The sequence below is a fragment of the Hibiscus syriacus genome, unplaced genomic scaffold (assembly GCF_006381635.1).
Source record: "Hibiscus syriacus cultivar Baekdansim isolate YM2019G1 unplaced genomic scaffold, ASM638163v2 tig00013960_pilon, whole genome shotgun sequence".
NCBI classification, from domain to species: Eukaryota; Viridiplantae; Streptophyta; class Magnoliopsida; order Malvales; family Malvaceae; genus Hibiscus; species Hibiscus syriacus.
The window spans coordinates 550,726-569,324 of record NW_024062312.1 but is presented as its reverse complement, the minus strand read 5'-3'; the positions used below and the strand labels follow the sequence as shown (position 1 = coordinate 569,324).

General features: G+C 34.6%; 1 protein-coding gene across 1 annotated transcript; it reads left to right on the top strand.

The window, feature by feature from the left end:
• Positions 1 to 697: 697 nt before the first annotated feature.
• LOC120206527 (heavy metal-associated isoprenylated plant protein 30-like) lies at positions 698 to 3,964 on the top strand. Its single transcript, XM_039206157.1, has 3 exons — positions 698 to 1,007; positions 3,309 to 3,384; positions 3,460 to 3,964. Exons 1-3 carry the CDS (start codon positions 867 to 869, stop codon positions 3,783 to 3,785), a joined length of 543 nt encoding a protein of 180 aa, XP_039062088.1. The 5' UTR covers positions 698 to 866; the 3' UTR covers positions 3,786 to 3,964.
• Positions 3,965 to 18,599: the final 14,635 nt, after the last annotated feature.

The following is an 18,599-nucleotide window of genomic DNA, read 5'->3' as shown; positions in this document are numbered from 1 at the left end:
ATTAGGGTATGTGTCCGGTGCTTGTAATTTTAGGAAGAATATAAATAATTGTCAGTGCATTTGTTCACTTTGTCTGATATTATTAAAAATCCTCAGCTGATATTTTTTAAATATCTACCAATAGGTTGTGTAGGCTTTAAAACATCTATACTTTTCTGCAATGGTAGATTAAGAAATATTTTTCAGGATAACACATATGTATTAATAATTTATCATAAATGTGGATACAAATAAAATTTCAGGGTGAATACTTTCAGTAAAATGAACAATTAAAATAAATAAATTCGGATTCCAGGGTTGTATACATCCGCCACTGCCTTTGTGAGGCTTCACTCAATCAATGTGCTCGGGAATCAAACTTTGTTAGGTTTTTTCCACATTGAATATTGTTGCATGCACGTTGTGTTCTTATTTTCCAGAAAAAAGATGCTGGGTAGACAAGATTTCAGGAATATATGTGTTCCCTTGGCATCAAAACATAAGTTCATTCATATCCCGAATCATCTCATATTCCCCTTCCGAATAATACCATCGTTGTCATTTCTGCAGTCGTGATAAACACAATATAATCTTAAAAAACCGTGTCAATCGATTTCGATTGACAAGGTACTTTGATACCATTCCTTTCCAGCAGCGGGTTTTCAACATTATAATAGTATCGGAATTTTACGTGTGAAATATGTGTGAAGTATGATGCCCTCAGGGAGGGGTCCCAATATAGAGATATAAACACAACAGATGGGTTCATCTTCTTTAAAGAGTATCAGATTACTTTCATATCAGCAAGGGGTCTTGGACCTTTGAGGCCATTGCAACTCCATAAGGGATTTCTTTCTATCTCCTGGTTTGGTACTTTGAAATTTGCAATGGGTACCCTAATAGCAAGAGCATTTGGGTCTCTTATGTCTGTTATAGCTCACTGTTTCTTTGGGTACCGAGACAGCAAAAAGGGCACAAGCAACATCCATCACCACAAGAAGCCTAAGGGCCAACCACTTTCTTTACAGGTCCCCTTTCATCCTCCTCCAATATGTATATATATTGCTAATTTTCTGATCCATCTTAGGTTAAGTTGCAGTTTTTATACTTTAGGTTATCTCGGTGGTTAAGGAGATGGTTGTTATCCCTTTCGGATTCGAGCACAACGTCTGCAAATATGTTTAAACATTCATTGTCGAGAATATTTCGAACAAATAATACATTCTAACTACCCTAGATTAATAAAAAAATTGAATCTCTTCATTTATTGATAATTGATATAACAACTTAATATATATACTATCCACTTTTTTTAGTACGAAAGATTATAATATAAGAGTATGTGGAAAATTTTAAGTTAACGGAAGACTTGAACTCTAGACCTATTAAATATTATCTTGATTAAATCTGATCAACATTATTTTGTGAAATACTCGAATGAATTAATTGAATTAAGTTTTGGGTTAACTACACGGATGATCACTTTTGTTTGTGTTTTATTCGCTTTTGGTCACTGATTTCAAAATAGATAATATATTATCACATTCGTTTTTATTTAATTAAGATATGATCACTTTTGTTTTTATTTATTTAAGATGTGATCACCACGGGTTAACTGCCGTTAACAATTAACATATTAAGTGACATGGTATTTTGGTATAATCACACATTTGATCCTATTATCATATTCTCGTAATTTAGTCATACTTTTAATAAATTAAAATAAATTTAATCCTCTAGTTGAATGATGTCACATGTCACTAGTGTCACGTGTCATGCCACTTGTCATCATTCAGTTGGAGACTAAATTTATTTTAATTTAATATATTCATTTTCCGCCAATTTGCCTTGCTTTTTTAAATTAAAATAAAGTAAGTCTTCCAACCGAATGGTGACACATGACACGACATGTGGTACCAATGACAGTGACATCATTCGATTGGAGGATTAAATTTATTTTAATTTATTAGAAGTATGACCACCTTGAGAGAATATATAAACAACATGGACCAAATGTGTGATTATACCAAAATATTTAACGACAGTTAACTCGTGTGACCACATCTTAATTAAATAAGAACTAAGGTGACCATATCTATGTATTCTGAAATCAGTGACCAAAAGTAAATAAAACTCAAACATAAGTGATCATATGTGTAGTTAACCCTAATATTTTTGTATCTACTTAATAGTATATTAAGACCCAACATGGTATTTCTTAGTCCCTTGGGTTTCCTATAACCATTGTTTTGAAAATCGAACCGGACCGATCACCGTTCAACCGGGAACCGTGTGCTAGTCCGGTTCAATATAAACCGATTGAACCGTTACTAGTGAACCGGCTAGAACCGCTGAACCGTTCGAACCGGACGGCTGAAAACCGAAAAAAACGGAAATTTTGTTTTTTTTAAAAAAAATTAAACCAAACAATGTCGTTTGTTAAACGAGCCAAGTCGAAATTGAGTATTGCAGAGCTCGACTCGAACTTGAAAACTTTAAAAGTAAGCTCAATCGACTCAAATTCACAAGCTAAAAATTATCAAGTTCAACTCAAACTCGAAATATAATATTGAAACTTGAACTCAAAAAGGCTTAAACTTAAAAAAAATTTAGAAGCTCGATTGAAGCCTAAAATTCGAGTTTGATTGAAGTGAAAGAATAGTTCACTCAATGCTCACCAAAAGGCTCCATGATTTTAAATGACAAATTACCTCTATTATTTATAAAAGTTAGTTGTGATGCTATTCTGTGTTTCTTAGCAACGTGAGATTGTTTTGTTCTCATATTTTTACTCTTTAGACTTTTGGGATGCTCTTCTATGTTTCTTAGCCATGTGAGATTGTTTTTTAAAAAAAAATTAAACCAAACAATATCATTTTGTTATGATTTTTTAACCCCAAATTTATTTTTTAATTATAGTTATATAATTATATTTATTATTTAATATGTTTTACCTTAAATATTATGTTGTAGTTAATTTGAATCATTTTGTTTCACTTGATTTTATGGTTTTTAACTTATATATGTTATGATTTGCTTTGAATATGACTTGTGATACAAAAAATTATTTTTTATTAAATATTTTTGGTATTTGTATTTAATTTTTTAAATAATTATGACGTTGTCCGGTTCTTCCGACCGATCGGACCGATTCAACCGGTTGAACCAGTGAACCGGTAGCATGGCCGGTTCGCTAACCGATCCGGTTCTGAAAACCATGCCTATAACCAGATGAAGCATAAATTGGTCCTAGAAAAAAGGAACAAAAGAATAACAAGAAAGATAAGCATCCATCAATTTAAATTCACTAGTTCATCTCTCTTTCACAGACTGTGGATCTCAAAGTCAGGATGTGCTGCATTGGCTGCGAGAGAGTAGTCAAAAGAGCCCTTTACAAGCTTCGAGGTATTTATTTGTATCTATCATTTTTTATCTCGACTCTCGATATAAAATTTTTAATTTTGTCCGTTAATATATTAGGTGTAAATTCGGTGGAAGTTGACCTGAAGTTGGAAAAAGTAACCGTAATCGGGCACGTTGATCGTTACAAGGTGTTGAAACAGGTGAGGAGGTCGGGAAAAAGGGCCGAGTTCTGGCCCTATCCCGACGTGCCGTTGTACTTCACCTCGATGGGCGACTACTTCAGGGACACGAGGAACGAGTTCAAAGAGAGTTACAATTACTACAAACACGGGTACAATCTAGGTCATCGGCACGGGAATATTCCGGTAACACAACGAGGCGATGACAACGTCAGCAACATGTTCAACGATGATAATGTCAATGCCATCTGCTGCCTCATGTAGGAACTTGAAGCCAGAAGGACTTAGTAATCATCCATTTCGATAAATGTAGATATTATTTGCATTCATGTAATACTATATGCGCTGTATATAAATCTTAGGTTAATGTACATTAGAAGTACTTGTATTATACTTAAAACTCCATTTTAGTCACTCTACTATGGAAAGAAATATTTTGTCTATGTGTTATACCTAAAAGTTTATTTTAGTCCCTCTACTAAAAATAAAATTTTAAGCCCTATGTGCTTGAAAAATTAACATTTTGGTCCAAAATGATGAAGTTAATGTTTGTTGGCTTATATATTTGTAGATGCTCGTTTTTGTCTGGGGTTAAGCCGAATTAGACCCGAAGTAATGGTGGGCTTAAAGAATAACCCAAACCAGTTGGAAGCCTAATCCAATGATCCATCAGAGCAGGCCACATGATGATTCCCTGTAAAATAGAAAAGGTTATGGGAAGTTAAGAAACGGGAAATGGGGAGGCATACAGGAGAATGAGGAAACTGTTTTGAAATAAAAATTAACTGCTGGGAACTAAAAAACGAAAAAAAGGGACCAAGATTAGAAGAAAAGGACACACACGGTAGAACAAAAAAAAAGGGGAACCACTGAAAACACAGAACACTATCATCAAATTACAGAAAAAGAGAGACAATCAACACAAAAAAAGAAGGAACCACCACGAGAGGAGAAAAAACAAAGAACCCAATTAACTATCAGCAATTCCACAGTGTAAACAGGATACAAAGAAAATAGTAGTGTAATCTTATAATTCAAAAACAGATAAAGCAGTAAAGGTACGTTTTTCCGAGGAATTCTTCTTCAATTTCTTTTATTTTTCAGTTTGTTTTCTTTGTTGTTTCGTATGTCTGCGATTGTTATTTAAAACTGAAAATTGAGAAGGGATGGGGAAACAATTTGAGTGGGCTCTTAAGCATTCATCTTTCTTCAGTAAGTCACATTCAAGATCAATACAAAGCACTAAAAGAAAGAACTAAGCATTTCTCATATTTTTCTGTTTTGGAAAAGAAATAAAAGATTCAATCAATTCTCTTACCCATATCCGATTCACACAAGAAATAACACCAATGAGAAATCTCTTTTTCATTTTCAAGGGCATTTTCCTAATATAGTTTCGAACCAGAAAATGGGAATAGAAAGTTAGGGTCGTTTACCTCGGCTTCTGTTGACGGTCAGAATTAAGGAGGGAACCATCTTGAACGGTGGCCAACTTTATTAGGCTCGATTGTGTAGAGTTGTAGGACGAGAGGCGGGGATGGCGAGCTATGGTCGAAAGAAAGGTGGCCACCAAAGTATGGTGGCCAAGCAATTTAAAACATGACCGAGAGATGGAGGGGGTTCATGTGTTAAACGGTACTGTGTGTGGCTGAGGGAGAGATGGAAAGTGGAGAGAAGGGGAGGAAGCTGAATATGCTCCACGTGAATTGTGTTTTTTAGTTTAGGTTTAGGTTATATGTTAAAATTTTAGGGTTAATTAGCTTTTAGCCACCGAGTCCTTAGAATTTCGTTTAATCCCTATAGTTCTTGTGTTTGTTTTCATTTTGGTCCCCAAACCGAATGTTTTCCTGTTTCCAATTTTGCATCTTTATTTTATGCGTTTTAATTTTCAGTCCCAAATGTTATGTTATTTAGTTTTTGTTATTTTAGACATTTAACTTCTGTATGGTTGCATGTTCGTTTTAGTCCATAAATCAACATTTGCATGTTTATAGTTTTGTCTCTTTATTTTACCCGCATCTAATTTTAGCCCTAAGTATTCTTGTATTTAATCTTTGCTATTTTAAACATTAAATTGTTAATTTTTGCATGTTACATTTTAGTCCCTAGGTAGAAATTTGCATGTATCTAATTATGTCTATTTATTTTATGTTCATTTAATTTTCGTCCTAAATATTGATTTGTTTAATTTACGTTGTTTAGATATTAGACTTTAAGGTTTTTGCATGTCACATTTTAGTCATGTGGGTATGTTATTTTAAGTTTATGTGATGTTGCATATTTGGCATAACATTTTCTCGGTTTTCATTTTAGTTTTACAAGTGGTCTCAGTTTTATGTTGATCTTGGTATATGTAATGCATTGATAGTTTTTTTTTGTGGTCTTTGTTTAATAGTAATTTTAGCTTTAGATTTATTTACTCATTTATTTTAATCGCATGTTTAACTATTTTTACATGACATCATTTTTGCATAATTTGCATGATAACTTCACTTGCATAACTCGACATATTCATAATTGGATTAAGGGTAATATACTTTTAATTTAAAATTGTTTCAAGGGGGCTGTCATAACTGATTTGAAGTCCGCTTCTAATGATTTTAAATTAAAAGTGTATCCCGAAAGTGAAACCAAAAAATGATTCGTCACCTAAAATTTGGGAACGAGAGAAAAAGAAATGTTCGTTTATTTAAATATATCGAGAAAAGGTTGTTATATCTTTAAGATCTGGTCTCGATATTTGTAAATAATCGAACATTCTTTATCTTTCTAAAATGACTTGGTAATTTTAATTTAATTTGTTTGAGTGTATTTGAATGTTTTAAATTTACATTTTTGTTTTATGGGATCAAAAATTAAATTAAGTTCGAATTTGTAAAGTTCATTGCAAAAACGTTAATTAATCGACTAGGTACCGATTTAGGGCGTTGTGGGGGTGCTAATCCTTCCCCACACGTAACCGACTCCCGAACTCGGATTTTGGTAACGCAGACCTCAATTTGTTGTTTTAATTCAAATTAATTTTTATTTAAAATGACAAAGCATTTTTGGGTGCTCAATCACACCCTAATCAAAGATTGGTGGCGACTCCTTGAACTGTATTGTTCGATCGTAAAGGAAATCCAAAAATTTTCGAAACAAGATGTCTTTTAAATCGCATTTGTTTTTAAATTAAAAAGAGATAATTAAGAATTAATGTGGTTTTCAAAATCTCACCTTTTTTCACCTTTTAAGAAAAAAATCGTTTCGACAGCTTGGCGACTCCGCTGGGGATTTTTTTAGGGAGTCAGGCCGATAGTCGATTAATTAAGTGTCTTTGCAATTGAAAGTTATAAATTTGTTTTAATTTGGTTTTTTATCCCTTGTTTGGTTTTTAATAAGTTTTGTTTGTATTTTGATTTAATTCGATTAACAATTAAATAGTTGTATTGATCTGTTTGCTAATGGTTTCAGATTATTTGTGAATTGAAAATTGATTTTTGAGTGCTTTTATTATGTGTTTTTTCGCTTTTCCTCACACACTACACAGTTGCATTTTCATGACATGAGCTAAAACCCCGCTCCATCCTAATTAAGTAGGAGTGAGAGACTATGCCCTCGTGTGGTTTTCACCTCCGCATGGGATAGTGGATCGCTCCTGGAGCTCACGCCTTATGGTCCTCGTGATGGTATTCACCTCCGCATGGACATAAGGAAGTGTGTTCCCTCGAAATTGAACTCGATCCCCTAAAGCCTGTGATGGGCTAGGATTGAGGGTTCGACAGCCCAATGGGGCACCGACAAGGACAATTCGAGAACCTATTACTTTAGAACCGAACCAAGCATATAGTGAACATAGATCCCAAACTTAGGTCGAGCCAAACCCGAACCTTAAGAGTCCCGTGAGGAGGATACACAAGGAAAAGCTTTTTGAGTCATTCATTTTCGTTTTTTCGAATAAATGCATGTGAACTAGATATCACGCGGTTAGGTTTATTTGTCAAGCAAGCATGCGAATTAGATATCATGAGGTTATGGTTTTAATGTTCAAACAAAGCATGGGGTAGATATCATGGTAGGTAGGATCTACTAAAGCATGATTGGGTAGCCAGCATGTGAGGGTAGGTTTTATTTGATGTTTATGGTACTTATTTTGTTGTTTATATTATGTGCACTAACCCAATTTTGTTCTATGTCTATTTTATTTTGATTTTATTGCATTCACATCTTCATGTCATCACAAGGTGTTAATTCACAAGTGATTGACTAATAAGAAGGCTGGTCATAATGAGACAAGAAATTCTTAACCATGTAATCAAAATCTGGAGATCCAGAGGCATTCAGATGATTCATGAAGAAGAACATTTGACGAATGAAGAAATTTGAACCTGACTGAAGAACGATTCATGAAGAAGGACATCCGATGAATGAAGAAATTTGAAACTGATTGAAGACCGATCCACAAAGAAAGACATCCTGAAGATGTTCCCTCAGGAGATAGATGCAGTAATGCCAAGGACGAGAAGACCCTTCACAAAGACGTGAAGAGCACTTTCCATTGAAAGTAGAGATGGAGATCCCAAGATTCAATTCAAGGACAACCGATTTCATCAAATGTGATCAAATACACCGACCATTTTGGAGATGCAATGCCAGATTCCATGAAGAGTACGGTTCAAGGAAATGAAGAATCACAATTTTATTTTGATTACATGGTGTAATGAAATCTTGTTGTCTAAATGAAGGTTGTTCTATAGTGGTCACTTTTGGGATTAACACCTTTTGCATTTTGCATCCACATTTGCATTCTCATCGCTTTAATTTAAGCACTTTTACACGCATCAATCATAAAAATGTGAGAGTAACTTGTGAAGGATACTATGACAGAAGCTCTGAAATTAAATTAAAGTTACCCTGAGACATGTTTCTGGAAAGATAGACAACAATGAATGAGATCTTAGCACGAGTTAGTAAGATCGAGAGAATTCAAGAACAGCTCGTAAAGACCCAACAAGAAATGATTGATGAAGCAAGGAAGTTCCAAGTTGAATCCATAGGACAGATGTCCAAGTTGATGAGCATGATGATTACAGTGATATATGGGGAGAAATCATAAGATGACCCTATTACACAAGAAAATATGAAGACTTCGGGTGAGAATCTGAATGTTAGTGGTGCAACCAATGTGATGATAGCAAATGATCAAGAACAGATGAAGACTTCGGGTGAGAATCTGAATGTTAGTGGTGCAGCCAATGTGATGATAGCAACTGATCAAGAACCTATTAGGGGATGTGGTAATTCAAGTCAACTCCAAAAATCAAGTAAGATTCCAGAAGATGCTACGGAGATCATACTGGGAAAAGCAAAAGTTAAGGGTGAAACTTCTAATATGAAAGTGAAGTCGGACTCAAAGAAAAGAGGCATAGAGGAGGCTCAAATGCCAGTAAAGAAGACCAAAAAGAATAAAAAAAAGAAGAAGATGACACCCCCGATTCCGATCTCATATTCAGACTTGTTACCCTTTCTCTTTGAAAGTGGGCTCTTAAAGCCTTTTCCTCCGAGGTACAACACTTATTTGCGTCCAGACTGGCAAGGTGTCAAAAGATCATGCGGTTATCATTCTCAAAAGTTTAGCCACTCTACAGAAGATTGTACGATCCTGAAATTTAAAGTTCAAAACTTCATCACGGAAGGGTTGTTATGCTTTGAAAATGGAAAACCTAAGCTCCCCGGAAGCTCAAAACTTATCGATGAAGGGAGATTTTCAAATCAATGTCTCTCCCAAGATGTTGGTCAAACGTTAAACCTTCAAAGCGAATGTTTCAGTGGTCAGTCACAAGGTCTTCAATATGATCATAATAACGGCAAGGAGAAAGTGGGATCAAAAGAGTTTTCATATCCAGATATATCCAAAGTTTCTCCAAGCCCAACTGATTGTCCCACGTCTAGCCAAGCCTTTGCTGCCCCCTTATCCGAGTTGGTATAATGAGGATGTTACTTGTGAATATCATACTGGAGCCCGAGGACACTCCATCGAGAATTGTAGCAACTTCAAGCGACAGGTTCGAAATCTTTTGGCTCATGGAGTTATAGAGGTGGATGCTCAGTAGTTGAAAATTAATCGCCAGAATGAAGTTGATGGGGTTGAAATAAGTGAAGTACATGCCAAAGAGAGTGTTGAAAAGAGAAAAATAAAATCAAGGAAAGTGAGATATGTGAAGCAGAGATAAAGGAATCAACTCTTGAGACCTCTTTGATGCTAAAAAAGAAGATAGAAGTGGGAAGTAACAAGAAGAAAGTTAAAGAAGAGGTAGTCCGAGACTGGCCGCAGAAGATGTCTTGGGAAAATACGACCCTCAAGGTTTTTCAAGTGCCCATTTCCGACTTGTTATCCCCTTTAATCAAGAATCAATACCTCACTCCAAGGCCATTAAGAATGAAGACTAGCCCATCCGCTTATGGCTACGACCCGAATAGTGCTTGTGATTTTCATATGGGGGCATTAGGTCATCCCACTGACAAGTGTATACCGTTGATGGAAGAGATAGAAAATCTCGTTGATAAAGGAGTCCTGACACGAGAAATAATCGAGATATGGGGAGAGAATGTTGATGAAAACCCTAATCCAACGGGGCACCCGTCATTCTGGGGAAAGTAAGGCCTTTTAGTTGAACAAGTAAAGGTTGTGCTCCACCACAATCGTATTTCTCATTTGCAACATCATGTTTGAACTTGTTTTTCATCATTTCTCAGTTTTTTTAAGGATATTTTAATTGAATTCATGCTACTTTATGGATGGTGAGCATTGAATCGAATTTATGACTTGAAATTCTTTGAATATCAACTGAATTAGAAGCTCTTTAATGATTAGAGTTATAAATCTTTGACAAAATGACAAGGTTGAAACCTGATAAAACAAGGACCTTGACCTTATCCCCAGAAGATACAATCGAACACTATACCCTTTTCTTGCAGGATATAGCCTTCTTCTATCATAAGGGGATGAACAATAGGCTTGGTATTCAGGTATGCATAGAAGCAGGCAACATGGGGCATCTTTTGTGTATGATGTTACGAAACTGAATAGACCACACTTTTATTGATGACGTTCAATGATGATTATGATCTTTACGGATGGAATAGTCAAGCAGATGAATCTAGTTTAGGTCAGTTGCTTGGAAATTGAACTCTAACGATGAGATTTTCTGACTTTCAACAACACCTAGACTATGACAGGTTCATCCTGACGAGCTTAAGAAATTGGATCCGTATACCCAGATTATAATATTATATGTATATAATAAAGCTTGAGCTGTCCCTCTAGAGCAATTGGTTAAAAGCCCCGGCTTTATGGATAGAATTCAGCTACCCTGATAAAAATGATTATATATAAAATAAAGCTGAGCTATTCCGCTAAAGCAATTGGTTATAGAGGAAACTCGAAAGCCCTGGCTTTATGAATAAATTATATTCAAATCATGACCTTGATTGGATACTTGGCAATTCGGTGTATGCTCCACTGTGATTGTCAAGTCAAAGACTTTGTGATGAGATGGATCCTTCAGCTAGCCCGATAGAGGCAAATTAAGATAAAGCTGATTTCAGCTAGCCAGACAATGGCAAATTAAATCAATTTTATAAATAAAGAGTTGCGGTAAAAATGGACTAAGGGAGTTAAGGAACACTTGTTATAGTCAATTTCACACGTGTACTCAGAAATTTCATTTTTAGATCGATATTTCTGCACTGCCTTGATTAGAGGATTCTACGAAGCTTGAACAAATGGAAGATTTCAGAGAACTGAAATGAAAGTGTTCTAAAAAGTCTAGTAATGGATTATGCTAGTTGCGTCATTTTGTCTGCATTCGATTAAAATACCAAGCCAAGAAAGAAGGGCATGTTGCAATATTCACGATGACCAAGAAGGAAATGATATTTCGGTGGTTGAAACCTTAGAAAATAAGAAGCCAACCTGAAGTCAACCCCTCAATTTTGACATTTGTCAAAGAGCTATAACCCTGAAAATATTAAAGAGATGTTGATTTTTTTGATATTTTGTGAACCCATGTTTATGATTTGATTCCATTGTGAGCCTGAATTAAGGGACAATATTTTATAAAAAATCTTTCATTCTTTGATCCCTAAAATAAGAAAAAGGAAAAAACATTTTCAAACAGGACAGTTCAAATATGGAAGGTCCTTGGAGTTGATGAGGCTCATTGTGCCTCTATTTGAGAAGAAGAATAAGCAATGCCGGAGCATGAAGCATTATGCAATCTTGAAGCAGATAGTCTGAGAGATCAGAAGGACGAGGAATGGAGCTTGTAACGTTTCCTTGTGACGTTGTCAGTAACCCATTAAGAAGAATATGATCTCATCATTCAGAAGAGGCACATCTTACGGCTTGTATAAAAGCACAAGACATTTTGTTAGAAGAATTGATCACTTATTAAGTGTTTAGGGCAACATGAAGAGAAGCCCTCAAGATATTCAGCTATACTGTTGTGTAGCAGCACTAGAATTTGAGCATTCAAAGTCAAGAGATCTTGGTACGAAGGGAGCCGTGAATACCCACATTGGGGCATGACTGAACCCCCATCATTTTGAGATGACATGATTCAGATGAAGAAGGAATGAGCCCTACAATTTGAGGTGTTGGGGTATTTTGAAGGCCCATATCAGAATAAGATAATGTTGCGCCATTAGTGAATGCATGTTTCGGCCAGAGGTATTAATGTGGGGCATCTTTGGAAGCCAATGAAGATCTGTTGAACGATCATTGAATTAAACAAATAATTCCAATGAGATAGAAATGTATGAGTGTTGAAAATGGTGAAACATTGACAGTGGAGTTTACCATAAATGATCATTTTGTCCATCATCAGTTGCATTATTCCAGTGATTTCACATACATTAATATTGGCGAGCCAAAATATCCCATCTTAATCTCCATTGAGTTTTGGTATCCTTGTAATACCATGCAAAAAAAAAAACTCTGAGCGCTTTGTAAAAAGCTTCTCCAATTGAAAGATACGGGCAGAAGCCACATGAAAAGATGAATGTGTTAAATATTTTACGAGCCAGTAAATATGATGCTGAATCAATGTTGCGATCATGTGTTGTTTCCATTATCCAAGATGAAGGTTGTCTTACGCAACTCCAAGGTTAAAATGAGAAATGATGTGATGAAAATGAAATTTGGATGGGTCCACTTGGCGTTATGTTTCAAGAGTCAAATCAGAACAGATGCAACTATCCCATTGACCTTTGTGGAGTTTGGCATAGTCATGTACATAGTCTCCAAAAACGGGGCAACACAATCATGCTTCTGACCATATCAAGAAGTTGAGAGAGAAAACATTTTCTCCGAAATAAAGATAGATAATAAAGATGACAAGGAGATAGAAGAAGATCAGAGGGCTCGTAAAAAATGCAAGTTGGAAACTATGAGTTGTTACACGGGTATATAAAGCAGATCCTGGAAAGGAATAATCAAGTATAAGAAGACTAAGTTCACCACTTTGAAGTCAAATGAAGATGGAATCGACATTTATGCATTCATGAGAACATCATTTGCATAAAAGAAAATGCATTACATTAATACATTTAATTGCATTTGTGTCGTGTTTCATGCATAAACACATGGTTTTGACAGATCTTCCAGTGAAAAGAGAAGATGCATGATGTCAGAAGCCCGACAAGTCGAAAGGAAGATTTCAAACCTCAAACGCAAGAAATCACATTTAAAGAGGCATACCCTGAAGAATTGAGAGGTCTAATCCACAGAAGAAGCATTACTCTAAAGTGATAACCATCAGATATAGAAGAAAAACAGAGATGTTCGCGTATGAAAAGAGAAATCACTCGATTAAAGTGACTTGTACACAGAAGATTGGGGCAAAGCCAAGTCTTCACCAAAGAGTAGTGAAGCAAATCCATTTTGAGCCTTCACTAACGAGTAGTGAAGCAAACCATCTTAAGCCTTCATCGAAGAGTAGTGAAGCATATTTTTTTTAAACCTTCTCGGAAGAGTGTTGGAGCAAACCATCAGACTATCAGATGTAGGAGAAAAAGCAAAATTTCTCGAGTACAAAGAAAAAGAAACGCGCGCGAGGAGTTATTAACCGATTCAATGTCCCAGAAAGGGAGGGGTTCAAATGACAGTCAAGTCAAGGAAGACTCTCGCATTTAGTTGCGGTGAGACAAGCTCTCACAAGAGAAATGAATTCGAAAAGATTCTCTTAAATTCTAAATTTTTTAGTATAATGATTTTCAAATTTTCAAGCACACATTAATGATTGATAATGTTTGATTTTCAGGTTCGACTTTCAAAGAAAATCAAACTTAAGTCTTCACGAGAGAGTAGTGAAGCAAATCATCAAGAAGTCTTCACAAGAAAGTAGTAAAGCAGAAGAAAATGTTCGAGTTTCATACTCCCTAGAGAAAGAGGGAGCGAACCTGTAAGAAGAAAATGTTCGAGTTCCATACTCCCTAGAGAAAGAGGGAGCGAACCCGTAAGAAAAAGATGTTCGAGTTCCATACTCCCTAGAGAAAGAGGGAGCGAACCCGTTTGTTGAAGATTGTTCGAGTTCTATACTCTCTGAAGGAATAGAGAGCGGACCCGTTTGTTGAAGATTGTTCGAGTTCTATACTCTCTGAAGGAATAGAGAGCGGACCCGTTTTATAAAGATTGTTCGAGTCCTATACTCTCTGAAGAAATAGGGAGCGGACACGTTTGTTGAAGATCAAGTCCTATACTCTCTGAAGAAATAGGGAGCATACATATTTGTTGAAGATTGTTCGAGTTCTATACACTCTGAAGGAATAGAGAGCGGGCCCGTTTTATTGAAGATTGTTCGAGTCTTATACTCCCTGAACGAATAGGGAGCAGACACGTTTGCTGAAGATTGTTCGAGTCTTATACTCCCTGAATGAATAGGGAGCAGCCACGTTTGTTGAAGATTGTTCGAGTCTTATACTCCCTGAAGGAATAGGGAGCAGACTTATCATTTGAAGATTTTTCAAGTTTCATTTATCCCGAAGTAACAATGGAGTGCTTTAATCTTTTGAAGTTCTTAGAACCAGACAAGCTCGATCATCTTTTGATCTTTGCTCTATTCTCGTTACACGACAATGAGCAAAGAGGGGCAGCTGTAGATGCTCGTTTTTGTCTGGGGTTAAGCCGAATTAGACCCGAAGCAATGGTGGGCTTAAAGAATAACCCAAACCAGTTGGAAGCCTAATCCAATGATCCAGCAGAGCAGGCCACATGATGATTCCCTGTAAAATAGAAATGGTTATGGGAAGTTAAGAAACGGGAAATGGGGAGGCATACAGGAGAATGAGGAAACTGTTTTGAAATAAAAATTAACTGCTGGGAACTAAAAAACGAAAAAAAGGGACCAGAGATTAGAAGAAAATGACACACACGATAGAACAAAAAAAAAGGGGAACCACTGAAAACACAAAACACTATCATCAAATTACAGAAAAAGAGAGACAATCAAAAAAAAGGGAAGGAACCACCACGAGAGGAGAAAAAACAAAGAACCCAATTAACTATCAGCAATTCCACAATGTAAACAGGATACGAAAGAAAATAGTAGTGTAATCTTATAATTCAAAAACATATAAAGCAGTAAATGTACGTTTTTCCGAGGAATTCTTCTTCAATTTCTTTTATTTTTTAGTTTGTTTTCTTTGTTGTTTCGTATGTATGCGATTGTTATTTAAAACTGAAAATTGAGAAGGGATGGGGAAACAATTTGAGTGGGCTCTTAAGCATTCATCTTTCTTCAGTAAGTCACATTCAAGATTAATACAAAGCACTAAAAGAAAGAACTAAGCATTTCTCATATTTTTCTATTTTGGAAAAGAAATAAAAGATTCAATCAATTCTCTTACCCATATCCGATTCACACAAGAAATAACACCAATGAGAAATCTCTTTTTCATTTTCAAGGGCATTTTCCTAATATAGTTTCGAACCAGAAAATGGGAATAGAAAGTTAGGGTCGTTTACCTCGGCTTCTGTTGACGGTCAGAATTAAGGAGGGAACCATCTTGAACGGTGGCCAACTTTATTAGGCTCGATTGTGTAGAGTTGTAGGACGAGAGGCGGTGATGGCGAGCTATGGTCAAAAGAAAGGTGGCCACCAAAGTATGGTGGCCAAGCAATTTAAAACATGACCGAGAGATGGAGGGGGTTCATGTGTTGAACGATACTGTGTGTGGCTGAGGGAGAGATGGAAAGTGGAGAGAAGGGGAGGAAGCTGAATATGTTCCACGTGAATTGTGTTTTTTAGTTTAGGTTTAGGTTATATGTTAAAATTTTAGGGTTAATTAGCTTTTAGCCATCGAGTCCTTAGAATTTCGTTTAATCCCTATAGTTCTTGTGTTTGTTTTCATTTTGGTCCCCAAACCGAATGTTTTCCTATTTCCAATTTTGCATCTTTATTTTATGTGTTTTAATTTTCAATCCCAAATGTTATGTTATTTAGTTTTTGTTATTTTAGACATTTAACTTCTGAATGGTTGCATGTTCGTTTTAGTCCATAAATCAACATTTGCATGTTTATAGTTTTGTCTCTTTATTTTACCCGCATCTAATTTTAGCCCTAAGTATTCTTGTATTTAATCTTTGCTATTTTAAACATTAAATTGTTAATTTTTGCATGTTACATTTTAGTCCCTAGGTAGAAATTTGCATGTATCTAATTATGTCTATTTATTTTATGTTCATTTAATTTTCGTCCTAAATATTGATTTGTTTAATTTACGTTGTTTAGACATTAGACTTTAAGGTTTTTGCATGTCACATTTTAGTCATGTGGGTATGTTATTTTAAGTTTATGTGATGTTGCATATTTGGCATAACATTTTCTCGGTTTTCATTTTAGTTTTACAAGTGGTCTCAGTTTTATGTTGATCTTGGTATATGTAATGCATTGATAGTTTTTTTTTTTGTGGTCTTTGTTTAATAGTAATTTTAGCTTTAGATTTATTTACTCATTTATTTTAATCGCATGTTTAATTAATTTTTACATGACATCATTTTTGCATAATTTGTATGATAACTTCACTTGCATAACTCGACATATTCATAATTGGATTAAGGGTAATATACTTTTAATTTAAAATTGTTTCAAGGGGGCTGTCATAACTGATTTGAAGTCCGCTTCTAATGATTTTAAATTAAAAGTGTATCCCGAAAGTGAAACCAAAAAATGATTCGTCACCTAAAATTTGGGAACGAGAGAAAAAGAAATGTTCGTTTATTTAAATATATCGAGAAAAGGTTGTTATATCTTTAAGATCTGGTCTCGATATTTGTAAATAATCGAACATTCTTTATCTTTCTAAAATGACTTGGTAATTTTAATTTAATTTGTTTGAGTGTTTTTGAATGTTTTAAATTTACATTTTTGTTTTATGGGATCAAAAATTAAATTAAGTTCGAATTTGTAAAGTTCATTGCAAAAACGTTAATTAATCGACTAGGTACCGATTTAGGGCGTTGTGGGGGTGCTAATCCTTCCCCACACGTAACCGACTCCCGAACTCGGATTTTGGTAACGCAGACCTCAATTTGTTGTTTTAATTCAAATTAATTTTTATTTAAAATGACAAAGTATTTTTGGGTGCTCAATCACACCCTAATCAAAGATTGGTGGCGACTCCTTGAACTGTATTGTTCGATCGTAAAGGAAATCCAAAAATTTTCGAAACAAGAGGTCTTTTAAATCACATTTGTTTTTAAATTAAAAAGAGATAATTAAGAATTAATGTGGTTTTCAAAATCTCACCTTTTTTCACCTTTTAAGAAAAAAATCGTTTCGACAATATTTTTGGCTTAAACACTTTTTAGATCCTCTCAATTTTGAACTCGAGCAAATTAATCTAACTCAAAATAATTTTTTTTGTGAATTTTTGCATAAATTTTTCAAACATTTATGAAATTGAACACAAAATTAGTTCATATTCTAACTCCAAACTTCATTTTCTTCACTTACAATAATATTACAATCACAAATCAAAACATACAAAAAATTTTAAAATTTTTAATTGAAAAAATATACATTAAATTTTCTTTGAATTTTTTTATTTGAATTGATAATTATTTGGGTAAAGTACACAAATGGTCCCCCCGCTCTAGAGCATTTCTTTATTAAGTCCCTCAACTATTGAAAATTATAAAATGATCATCCGACATTAGAATGTTACTTTATTGAGTCCCTCGACTATTAAAAGTTACAAAATGGTCACCCGACTATTCATTATGTTCTAAACCCGTCATTTTCTGTTAAAAAATTGATGATATTCTGAGCTAAACGTTAACCTGCTGATTGTGATATGATAAAACCTGATCCTAGAATCTCAAACGACTATCATATCTCAGTCATTATGTTAACGTCCAACTTAAACAACTATCATTTTTAATGAAAAAAGACGAGTTTGGAACATAATGAATAGTCAGATGATTACTTTGTAATTTTTAATAGTCAAGGGACTTAATAAAGTAACACTCTATAATTAGAGGACCAATTTATAACTTTTAATAGTTGAGGGACCTAATAAAGTAATACCCTATAGTCAGATGACCATTTCTCTTTAAATTTGGATTATCATGTTCAGGTCTATTTCGAGTCTCAGTTCTGGATGAAAATTGGAACCCGAAGTTTGTGGTTATTGTTGCAGATGAGTTGTTAATGTGGAGAGAAAAATATTTTATTAGTATCATAATTAAATTTTAAAATATTTTATAATTAAAATTAAAAGAAATGTAATATTATATATAATTTTATCAAAATAATAATGATTGAATGATAAAAATAGAAACCAATGAATAGAAAAAATATTAAATATAAAGTTATAGACACTAATTTTTGTATGGACCATATGAGCATTTATTTTTCTAAAATTTTGGACCTTTGATTAAATCATTGGAATGGAATCTTTTCATAATTTTTCAAATCCGAGATTTTGTATCCAATTGTTTTTTAAATAATTGATGTAACACCTTAGACCAGTACGATATAATCGATCGATTTAATGTGCTACACGGAACCACCGAAGTGACTAACTAACTTATTCTTA

Bases quoted from the DNA above. Each gene is read 5' to 3' on its own strand.
- LOC120206527 (XM_039206157.1), top strand. From the start codon at position 867: ATGGGTACCCTAATAGCAAGAGCATTTGGGTCTCTTATGTCTGTTATA. The intron at 1,008-3,308 runs GTCCCCTTTCAT...TCTCTTTCACAG, and splicing joins GCCAACCACTTTCTTTACAG to ACTGTGGATCTCAAAGTCAG. The intron at 3,385-3,459 runs GTATTTATTTGT...TTAATATATTAG, and splicing joins AGCCCTTTACAAGCTTCGAG to GTGTAAATTCGGTGGAAGTT.